Below are 12345 nucleotides of genomic sequence, written 5' to 3' on the forward strand. Positions count from 1 at the left end.
CCAAGGGGAGGGGAGAGGGGGAGGCGCACCAGGGTGGGCCTTAGGGCCCATCTTCCCTAGGGTTTGCCCCCTTTCCCACTCCCTTGCGCCTTGGGCCTTGGTGGGGGGCGCACCAGCCCACCTGGGGCTGGTCCCCTCCCACACATGGCCCATGCAGCCCTCCGGGGCTTGTGGCCCCACTTGGTGGACCCCCGGGACCCTCCCGGTGGTCCCAGTACGTTACCGATAAAACCCGAAACTTTTCCGGTGACCAAAACAGGACTTCCCATATATAAATCTTTACCTCCGGACCATTCCGGAACTCCTCGTGACGTTCGTGATCTCATCCGGGACTCCGAACAACATTCGGTAACCACATACAAACTTCCTTTATAACCCTAGCGTCATCGAACCTTAAGTGTGTAGACCCTACGGGTTCGGGAACCATGCAGACACGACCGAGACGTTCTCCGGTCAATAACCAACAGCGGGATCTGGATACCCATGTTGGCTCCCACATGCTCCACGATGATCTCATCGGATGAACCACGATGTCAAGGACTTTAATCAATCCCGTATACAATTCCCTTTGTCTAGCGGTACGATACTTGCCCGAGATTCGATCGTCGGTATCCCGATACCTTGTTCAATCTCGTTACCGGCAAGTCTCTTTACTCGTTCCGTAACACATCATCCCGTGATCAACTCCTTGATCACATTGTGCACATTATGATGATGTCCTACCGAGTGGGCCCAGAGATACCTCTCCGTCACACGGAGTGACAAATCCCAGTCTCGATTCGTGCCAACCCAACAGACACTTTCGGAGATACCTGTAGTGTACCTTTATAGCCACCCAGTTACGTTGTGACGTTTGGCACACCCAAAGTATTCCTACGGTATCCGGGAGTCGCACAATCTCATGGTCTAAGGAAATGATACTTGACATTAGAAAAGCTTTAGCATATGAACTACATGATCTTGTGCTAGGCTTAGGATTGGGTCTTGTCCATCACATCATTCTCCTAATGATGTGATCCCGTTATCAACGACATCCAATGTCCATGGTCAGGAAACCGTAACCATCTATTGATCAACGAGCTAGTCAACTAGAGGCTTACTAGGGACATGGTGTTGTCTATGTATCCACACATGTATCTGAGTTTCCTATCAATACAATTCTAGCATGGATAATAAACGATTATCATGAACAAGGAAATATAATAATAACCAATTTATTATTGCCTCTAGGGCATATTTCCAACAGTCTCCCACTTGCACTAGAGTCAATAATCCAGTTCACATCGCTATGTGACTAACACTCAAGGTCACATACCCATGTGACTAATACCCAAAGAGTTTAGGGTTTGATCATGTTATGCTTGTGAGAGAGGTTATAGTCAACGAGTCTGAACCTTTCAGATCCGTGTGTGCTTTACAAATCTCTATGTCATCTCCTAGATGCAGCTACCATGTTCTATTTGGAGCTATTCCAAATAACTGTTCTACTATATGAATCCAGTTTACTACTTAGATTAATCTGGATTAGTGTCAAAGTTTGCATCGGCGTAACCCTTTACGACGAACTCTTTTACCACCTCCATAATCAAGAAAATTCCTTAGTCCACTAGTTACTAAGGATAACTTTGACCGCTGTCCTGTGATCCATTCACTAGTAGAAAACAGGGCTATGGTCCAGGCCGGCTTAGCCCATTAGTCCCGGTTCAGTCTAGAACCGGGACTAATGTGAGCATTGGTCCCGGTTCGTGCGGCTAAGGCATTAGTCCTGGTTCATCTGGACCTTTTGGTCCCGGTTGGTGGGATGAACCGGGAACAATGGGCCTCGCTCCTGGCCCACAACCATTGGTCCCGGTTCGTGCCACAACCGGGACTAAAGATTAGACCTTTAGTCCCGGTTTGAGGCAGGAACCGGGACTAATGGGGATGAGACCTTTAGTCCCGGTTCGTGCCACGAACCGGTACTAAAGGTCCCATTTTCAAACTCTACCCCCCCTGTGGACCGCCTTTTCAGTTTTAAAAAAATAAAAAAAAATGATGGAAATGTCAAAAAAATAAAGAAAATAAGTTCACATGTGATATGTGTCTAGTTGTTGGGAAAATTTACAAATAATGAATTTCGACTTATTACAAAAATCCTCTCTGGAATTTGTAAAATGGGCATAACTTTTGCATAACGAACTCGGATGAAAAAGTTTTTTATATGAAAAATCATCTACAAAGTTATCCGATGGACGGCCCTACGGCCGTTTGCATAATTTCTAGAATCCTCAAATTCAAAAGGAAAAAAGTTATGCTCAAATTTCAGTTTTTTTAAATTTCAGTTTTTTTAAATACTTATTCAAGAAGTATTAGTGTTACTAAATAATTATTCAAGAATATTAGTGTTATTAAATAATTATTTCACCTTTTTTGAATTTTGGTCAAATCTGGTCAAACTATGGTCAAACTGTGGTCAAACAATGGTCAAACTACTTATTCAAAAATATTAGTGTTACTAAAAAATTATTGTTTTTTAGAACAATAGTTTTAACTCAAACAGTGAAATATGTTGACTTCATGCTCAAGCTAAATCCTGAGGGGTTATAGGATTTGACATCTTAACTATTGTCAGGAAAACAACAAGTGCAGACTGGAAACGAGGGAGAATAGAACCCGGAAGTTAAGCGTGCTCAGGCTGGAGTAGTGAGAGGATGGGTGACCGTTCGGGAAGTGAGATGATTTGGAATGATGAGGGGTGATTAGAGATTAAATTGAGCAGTGATGAGGGGTGATTAGAGATTAGAGGTTAAAAAAATTCAGAAATTTGAAAATAAAAAAAAATTCAAAAAAAAAAATCAGGAAATTTCCTTTAGTACCGGTTGGTGTTACCAACCGGGACTAAAGGTGGACCGGCCACGTGGAGCGCCTTTAGTCCTGGTTCTGGATTGAACCGGGACTAAAGGGTAAGGGCATTAGTACTGACACTTTAGTCCCGGTTCCAGAACCGGGACTAAAGGCCCTTACGAACCGGGACTAAAAGCCCTTTTTCTACCAGTGATTCTTGGATCACTCTTGTACCCCTTGACTGACTCATGGCAAGGCACATTTCAGGTGCGGTACACAACATAGCATACTGTAGAGCTTATGTTTAAGCATAGGGGACGACCTTTCATCCTTTCTTCTCTATTCTGCCGTGGTCGAGCTTTAAGTCTTAACTTCATACCTTACACTCAGGCAAGAACTCCTTCTTTGACTGATCCATCTTGAACACCTTCAAGATCATGTCGGTATGTGCTCATTTGAAAGTACCATTAAGCGTTCTGATCTATCCTTATAGATCTTGATGCTCAATGTTCTAGTAGCTTAATCCAGGCTTTCCATTGAAAAACACTTTCCAAGAAAACCCTATATGCTTTCTAGAAATTCTACGTCGTTTCTGATCAACAATATGTCAACAACATATACTCATCAGAAATTCTATAGTGCTCCTACTCACTTCTTTGGAAATACAAGTTTCTCATAAACTTTGTATACACCCAAAAACTTTGATCATCTCATCAAAGCATACATTCCAACTCCGAGATGCTTACTCCAGTCCTTAGAAGGATTGCTGGAGCTTTGCATACTTGTTTAGCATCTTTCAGGATTGACAAAACCTTCCGGTTGTATCACATACAACCTTTCCTCAAGAAAATCGTCGAGGAAACAATGTTTTGACATCCTATCTGCAAGATTTCATAAATAATGTAGTAATCGCTAATATAATTCCAACAGACTCTTAGCATCGCTACGAGTGAGAAAGTCTCACCGTAGTCAACTCCTTGAACTTGTCGGGAAACTTCTTAACGACAAGTCGAGCTTTCTTAATGGTGATACTTACCATCATTGTCCGTCTTCCTTTTAAAATCCATATGTACCTAACAGCCTTACGACCATCAAGTAGTTCTTCCAAAGTCTACACTTTGTCTTCATATATGGATCCTCTCTCGGATTATATGGCCTCGAGTCATTTATCGGAATCCGGGCCCACCATCGCTTCTCCATAGCTCGTAGGTTTATTGTTGTCTAGCAACATAACTTCCAAGACAGGATTACGTACCACTCTGAAGTAGCACGCATCCTTGTCATCCCACGAGGTTTGGTAGTGACTTGATCTGAAGTTTCATGATCACTATCATAAGCTTCCACTTCAATTGGTGTAGGTGCCACAGGAACAACTCCCTGTGCCCTGCCACACACTAGTTGAAGAGACGGTTCAATAACCTCATCAAGTCTCCACCATCCTCCCACTCAATTCTTTCGAGAGAAACTTTTCCTCGAGAAAGGACCCGATTCTAGAAACAATCCCTTATTGCTTTCGGATCTGAGACAGGAGGTATACCCAACTGTTTTGGGTGTCCTATGAAGATGCATTTATCCGCTTTGGGTTCGAGCTTATCAGCCTGAAACTTTTTCACATAAGCGTCGCAGCCCCAAACTTTTAAGAAATGACAGCTTAGGTTTCTCTAAACCATAGTTCATACGGTGTCATCTCATCGGAATTATGTGGTGCCCTATTTAAAGTGAATGTGGTTGTCTCTAATGCCTAACCCATAAACTATTGTGGTAATTCGATAAGAGACATCATGGTATGCATCATATCCAATAGGGTGAAGTTATGATGTTCGGACACACCATCACACTATGGTGTTCCAGGCTGTATTAGTTGTGAAACAATTTCCACGATGTCTTAATTCTGTGCCAAACTCGTAATTCAGATATTCATCTCTATGATCATATCATAAATATTTTATCCTCTTGTCACGACGATCTTTCAACTTCACCCTGAAATTACTTGAACCTTTCAATAATTCAGACTCGTGATTCATCAAGTAAATATACTCAACATCTACTCAAATCATCTGTGAAGTAAGAACATAACGATATCCACTACACGCCTCAGCACTCATTGGACTGCACACATCAAAATGTATTACTTCCAGCAAGTTGCTTTCTGGTTCCATTTTACTGAAACCGAGGCTTTCAGTCATCTTGCCCATGTGGTATGATTTGCATGTCTCAAGTGATTCAAAATCAAGTGAGTCCAAATGGTCCATTTGCATGGAGTTTCTTTATGTATATACACCAATAGACATGGTTCGCATGTCTCAAACTTTTCAAAAATGAGTGAGTCCAAAGATCCATCAACATGGAGCTTCTTCATGCGTTTTATACCGATATGACTTAAGTGGCAGTGCCACAAGTAGGTGGTACTATCATTACTATCTTATATCTTTTGGCATGAACATGTGTATCACTACGATCGAGATTCAATAAACCATTCATTTTAGGTGCAAGACCATTGAAGGTATTATTCAAATAAACAGAGTAACCATTATTCTCCTTAAATGAATAACCGTATTGCGATAGACATAATCCAATCACGTCTATGCTCAACGCAAACACCAAATAACAATTATTTAGGTTTAACACCAATCTCGATGGTAGAGGGAGCGTGCGATGCTTGATCATATCAACATTGGAAACATTTCCAACACATATTGTCAGCTCACCTTTAGCTAGTCTTCGTTTATTCCGTAGCTTTTATTTCGATTTACTAACACTTAGCAACCGAACCGGTATCTAATACCCTGGTGCTACTAGGAGTACTAGTAAAGTACACATCAACACAATGTATATCCAATATACTTCTATCGACCTTGCCAGCCTTCTCATCTACCAAGTATCTAGGGTAATTCTGCTCCAGTGGCTGTTCCCCTTATTACAGAAGCACTTAGTCTCGGGTTTGGGTTCAACCTTGGGTTTCTTCACTAGAGCAGCAGCTGAATTGCCGTTTCATGAAGTATTCCCTCTTGCCCTTGCCCTTCTTGAAACTAGTTGTTTCACCAACCATCAACAATTGATGCTCCTTCTTGATTTCTACTTTTGTGGTGTCAAACATCGCGAATATCTCAAGGATCATCATATATGTCCCTGATATATTATAGTTCATCACGAAGCTCTAGCAGATTGGTGGTAATGACTTCGGAGAAAGATCACTATCTTATCTGGAAGATCAACTCCCACTTGATTCAAATGATTGTTGTACTCAGACAATCTGAGCACAAGCTCAACAATTGAGCTTTTCTCCCTTAGTTTGCAAGCTAAGAAAATCGTTGGAGGTCTTATACCTCTTGACGTGGGCACGAGCCTGAAATCCCAATTTCAGCCCTCAAAACATCTCATATGTTTCTCGACGTTTCAAAACGTCTTCGGTGCCTCAATTCTAAACCGTTTAACTGAACTATCACGTAGTTATCAAAATGTGTATGTCAGATGTTCGCAACATCCACAGACAACGTTCGAGGTTTAGCACACTGAGCGGTGCATTAAGTACATAAGCCTTCTATGAAGCAATGAGGACAATCCTCAGTTTACGGACCTAGTCCGCATAATTGCTACTATCAACTTTCAACTAAATTTTCTCTAGGGACATAACTAAACAGTAGAACTGAAGCGCGAGCTACGACATAATTTGCGAAGACCTTTTGACTATGTTCAGGATAATTAAGTTCATCTTATGAACTCCCACTCAGATAGACATCCCTCTAGTCATCTAAGTGATTACATGATCCGATTCAACTAGGCCGTGTCCGATCATCACATGAGACGGACTAGTCAACATCGGTGAACATCTTCATGTTGATCGTATCTACCATACGACTCATGCTCGACCTTTCGGTCTCTTGTGTTCCGAGGCCATGTCTGTACATGCTAGGCTCGTCAAGTCAACCTAAGTGTTTTGCATGTTCTCCAGTCAATAACCAACAGCGGGATCTGGATACCCATGTTGGCTCCCACATGCTCCACGATGATCTCATCGGATGAACCACGATGTCAAGGAGTTTAATCAATCCCGTATACAATTCCCTTTGTCTAGCGGTACGATACTTGCCCGAGATTCGATCGTCGGTATCCCGATACCTTGTTCAATCTCGTTACCGGCAAGTCTCTTTACTCGTTCCGTAACACATCATCCCATGATCAACTCCTTGATCACATTGTGCACATTATGATGATGTCCTACCGAGTGGGCCCAGAGATACCTCTCCGTCACACGGAGTGACAAATCCCAGTCTCGATTCGTGCCAACCCAACAGACACTTTCGGAGATACCTGTAGTGTACCTTTATAGCCACCCAGTTACGTCGTGACGTTTGGCACACCCAAAGTATTCCTACGGTATCCGGGAGTCGCACAATCTCATGGTCTAAGGAAATGATACTTGACATTAGAAAAGCTTTAGCATATGAACTACATGATCTTGTGCTAGGCTTAGGATTGGGTCTTGTCCATCACATCATTCTCCTAATGATGTGATCCCGTTATCAACGACATCCAATGTCCATGGTCAGGAAACCGTAACCATCTATTGATCAACGAGCTAGTCAACTAGAGGCTTACTAGGGACATGGTGTTGTCTATGTATCCACACATGTATCTGAGTTTCCTATCAATACAATTCTAGCATGGATAATAAACGATTATCATGAACAAGGAAATATAATAATAACCAATTTATTATTGCCTCTAGGGCATATTTCCAACACTACCGATGCAGGGCATCGCCTAAGCACTACAACGGTATGACCGAGGTGGAATATGGTGGCAAGGGGGCACCGCACACGGCTAAGGAACGATCACGTGGATCAACTTGTGTGTCCTAGGGTGCCCCCTGCCCCCGTATATAAAGGAGCAAGGGGAGGCCGGCCGGCCCTTGTTGGCGCGCCAGGAGGAGTCCTCCTCCTAGTAGGAGTAGGACTCCTACTAGGAGGGGGAAGGAAAGAGAGGGAGAGGGAGAGGGAAAGAGGAGCCGCGCCCCTCCTCCCTAGTCCAATTCGGACTCCCCATGGGGGGGGCGCCACCTTCTAGGCCGCAGCCCTCTCTCTCCCCTAAGGCCCAATAAGGCCCATTACTTCCCCGGTAGGGTTCCGGTAACCCTCCGGCTCCCCGGTTTTCTCCGAAATCACCCGGAACACTTCCGGTGTCCGAATATAGCCGTCCAATATATCAATCTTTATGTCTCGACCATTTCGAGACTCCTCGTCATGTCCGTGATCACATCCGGGACTCCGAACTAACTTCGGTACATCAAAATGCATAAACTCATAATAATTGTCATCGTAACGTTAAGCGTGCGGACCCTACGGTTCGAGAACAATGTAGACATGACTGAGACAAATCTCCAGTCAATAACCAATAGCGGGACCTGGATGCCCATATTGGCTCCTACATATTCTACGAAGATCTTTATCGGTCAGACTGCATAACAACATACGTTGTTCCCTTTGTCATCGGTATGTTACTTGCCCGAGATTCGATCGTCGGTATCCAATACCTAGTTCAATCTCGTTACCGGCAAGTCTCTTTTACTCGTTCCGTAATACATCATCTCGCAACTAACTCATTGGTTGCAATGCTTGCAAGGCTTATGTGATGTGCATTACCGAGAGGGCCCAGAGATACCTCTCCGACAATCGGAGTGACAAATCCTAATCTCGAAATACGCCAACCCAACATCTACCTTTGAAGACACCTGTAGAGCACCTTTATAATCACCCATTTACGTTGTGACGTTTGGTAGCACAGAAAGTGTTCCTCCGGCAAACGGGAGTTGCATAATCTCATAGTCATAGGAACATGTATAAGTCATGAAGAAAGCAATAGCAACATACTAAACGATAGGGTGCTAAGCTAATGGAATGGGTCATGTCAATCAGATCATTCAACTAATGATGTGATCTCGTTAATCAAATAACAACTCTTTTGTTCATGGTTAGGAAACATAACCATCTTTGATTAACGAGCTAGTCAAGTAAAGGCATACTAGTGACACTCTGTTTGTCTATGTATTCACACATGTATTATTTTTCCGGTTAATACAATTCAAGCATGAATAATAAACATTTATCATGATATAAGGAAATAAATAATAACTTTATTATTGCCTCTAGGGCATATTTCTTGAACCGCGTCTTCATCTACGACCACATCATGCATATTCTCCTCCCGAAGGCCCAATTCGGCCATCAAACTCTCGATCTCCGTTGCGAGCGAAGGACAGCCGGCAGACGTCAGACCGCCTCTAGTTTCCGCAGCCATCAACCTAAATCCTAACCTGAAACTTGCAGAAAGCACCTGGTATGAACGAACGGGGAGACCTAACCCGATCTGCCTGATACGGAAAAGCTCAAATCAAGGCCGGACAGTGATGCAAACATGCCTCTTGGATCAGCCTGAGTCCGTGGATTGGATCGGAGGGAAGGAAGAAGCTACAATCTCAACGGCGACTTGATTAATGCCAAGAGGATAAAACCCTCGCGAGAGGGAACTCCTTTTTCAATAGGTATGTATGGCTTGGACTTGCACCGTACTACAAGAAAAATCAGGCTTCACATGTCATACGCATAGCTGATTCGAAACTAGCACAATTTTGTCTTATATCTAAACTAGTAAATGTGTGCGTGCAATGCACGTTGATATTAGGTAATATATTAATTACATGTAAATATTAAGTAAAATATTATTTGCGTATTAATTATGTGATTAGAATTGGCAATAATATTTGGTATAATATTAAATGCACAGTAAACCTTTTGAGCGCTCACCATTGGAACAACCTGAGTCGTTGGATTGATTTGAGTTGATGGCTGGGATTTGTTAGATCTACCCCTTTAGATATTTTTATATTGGTATAGATATAAATATAGATAAGTAATACAAGGCTTTCAAAGCATATAACCATCAAACTTAAAATAAGAACAAGACAAGAAACGACATATCACACCTTCGTTTACAAGTAACACAATTAGAATGAATTGAAAGAAGCACCCACACACCAAACATGGTTGGCTCCCAAGACCAAGAGTCAATAATCTTGAAACAAGGATTAGCACAACCTACACTACCATTCTACCTACTCAATCAGTTGACAATGTGAAACAATGAACAGGAGCAATGTCTATCTATCTACTCAATTTAATACTCAATCAACAGGAGTATTTTTTTTCCCGATTGATTAGCCAACCACCTACAGACGAAGCACACCTACTCGATGGTAGTTCTGAGGCAGCCATTTAAACCCGGACGCAGAAAAAAAATCAAATCAAATAGTAAAGTTAATTTACAGGTCCGGAAAGTCGCTGAAGAACCTCATCATCATCCCCGGCGAGGGCACGGTGGGCGTGGCGAGCAGCAGGCCGCCGGGGCTCGACGCGAAGGGCGGCGCGTCGCGGGCGCCGGCGGAGGCGAGGAACGGGCTCAGGTCGTTGAGCCAGGACAGGGAGCCGGTGTCGAAGGGCAGCGGCGAGAACAGCCCCACCGAGGCCGCCGCCGGCAGCGCCGACGGCACGGGCGAGAGGATCCCGGGCCGTCCCGGGCCGAGGACCTCGGCGAAGCCATCCAGGTCCAGCCAGGAGCCGGCGTACGGCGCGGGCCCTGGCGGCTGCGGCCGGACGGACCTCTCGATGGCGGCGTACCTCGCTGCCGGCGAGAAAAGTGATTCCTGCGGCTGGAACTGCGGCGGCACGGCAGAGGGCTCCGCCGCCGCCTCAGTAGAGTAAGAGTACTGGGCCGGCGCGCCCGGGCCGGTGAGGCGCTGGACGAGCGCCAGGAACTCGCCGGGCTGGGTGTGGATGACCTTGGGCGAGGCGTCGTAGATGATGACCGGCGCCCGCGGCTGCTGCGCCTGCGGCTGCGGCTGAGCTCGCTGGTGGCGGTGGTTGGGGGCTTGCTGCCGGGCTCCGTAAGGCAGCGGCACGACGGGCGGCTTCCTGACCTTGTGGGAGTCCTTGCTGACGGACAGCCGCGGGGGGCGCGGGCCCTGCAGCTGCAGCTGCCTGCTGCGTGGCGACTGACGGTCCTCCGACGACGACGCGTCCATGGATCGCTCGCAGCGGGAGGAGGAGGAAGAAGAGTAGCCGACAGAATGGGGAAGGAAGAAGACGAGTGTGCTTTGGTTTCTAGCTGTGGACGGACGCTGCCAAGAAATCAACGGGAGCAGCAGGAAGCCACGGCCCACGGGGCAAGGTGGTTGTTGACCTGAACAGCCAAGGAAAAGTCGTGTGTGCTTCCCAAAGATTATAGTAGGCGCTAGCCGTCGGCTAACCGATGAGAGTACCGGCCGATCACCTCCCACCATACGATAGTTGTTGGTGACTGTTGGATCAGGCCCCGTACCTAAAGAGATGGTTAGAAAAATTAACCGAATGTTTTTGAGACACCAGTGCATATTTCTACAGTAGAGGTGTCTAATTAAGTATCTACCTCTATAATAAGCACCGGTGCTTAGTGCATGTCTCTGATTGAGTTCACGATGGAGATCTCCCCTACCTAGGGGATTGTTTCTTTTTCCCGTCGATCTTCGTCGGTGGTGAGATGTTCGATCTGGCTGGCCATCCTTCCAGATTATGATCATTCGTTTCCTCGTTCCCAGTTTGAGATCGAGTTTCCCCTCCCCCGGGCAGGGTTTTCTTTCCTATCGTCGCTGGAGGCAGCGTTGAGTTTTTTCTCCACCCCTCGTTCCAATTTCTTCCCTTTGGCTACATTTGGGCTGATCATGGGGTGTGCTAGACCTACTTCCTGGCCTCGGCTTACCATGTGAGGTGTTCGATACTGTTGGGTTTCTACTCCCGTCGTCCCCGGTGACGTTTGAGTTTCATCGTTTTTGTTCTTCTGGTGGTGCGTTCCTGCAAGAGGGCAATGAAGATTGTAAGTTTGAATTGTCGAGGATGTGGATGCTCGTGGCGGTTCGAGTGCTCTTGGGGATCCAAGGTCGTGTGAGACCAGATGTGTTGTTTCTATCTGAAACACATCTATCTAAAGCTAAGACGGCAAAACTAAAAAGATGGTTAGGTTTTGTGGAGATGAAGATGTCAGAAAGCAGCAAGAGAAGTGGTGGCTTACTGAGGTTTTGGCAGTCTAGTCTGGGTGTCACGTCTTCTGAGGCACACACCAATTTCATTGACATTCGTATCAAAGAATGAAATGAAGAGGGATGGTGCTTTGCTAATATCTATGATGAGCCGAGCCGTGAACGGAAGCACTTGACCAGATTCTCAAAAAAAAAACACTTGACCAGGGACTATACCTGTCCATCCGTTGGGCCGGGCCTACCAAAGCCCGACGCAAAAAGCTAGGCCCGAGCCCGGCCAGCCGTTAGGCCTAAAAATCAGACACCCAAACCCAACCCATCGCGCAAAAAACCCATCAGGCCTCAGGCCAGGCCTCTTCCTTAAATTGCAAATACGACGGGCATGAGCCCGACCTGGCCCAGCCATCAGGCTCAAAATGTAGGCCTAGGCCCAGCCCGTGGGCAAGGTCGGGGTA

At 45.3% G+C, this 12345-nt stretch overlaps 1 protein-coding gene across 1 annotated transcript; it reads right to left on the bottom strand.

Moving 5' to 3' along the window:
* Nucleotides 1–9806: 9806 nt before the first annotated feature.
* Nucleotides 9807–11200, bottom strand: LOC125507464 (protein MKS1-like). The gene has a single exon (XM_048672037.1). It carries the CDS (start codon nucleotides 11156–11158, stop codon nucleotides 10142–10144), a length of 1017 nt encoding a protein of 338 aa, XP_048527994.1. The 5' UTR covers nucleotides 11159–11200; the 3' UTR covers nucleotides 9807–10141.
* Nucleotides 11201–12345: the final 1145 nt, after the last annotated feature.

The sequence above is a fragment of the Triticum urartu genome, chromosome 5 (assembly GCF_003073215.2).
Source record: "Triticum urartu cultivar G1812 chromosome 5, Tu2.1, whole genome shotgun sequence".
NCBI lineage: Eukaryota > Viridiplantae > Streptophyta > Magnoliopsida > Poales > Poaceae > Triticum > Triticum urartu.

Excerpts from the sequence above, each read along its gene's own strand:
- LOC125507464 (XM_048672037.1), bottom strand. The coding sequence starts at position 11,158 with ATGGTGGGAGGTGATCGGCCGGTACTCTCATCGGTTAGCCGACGGCTA.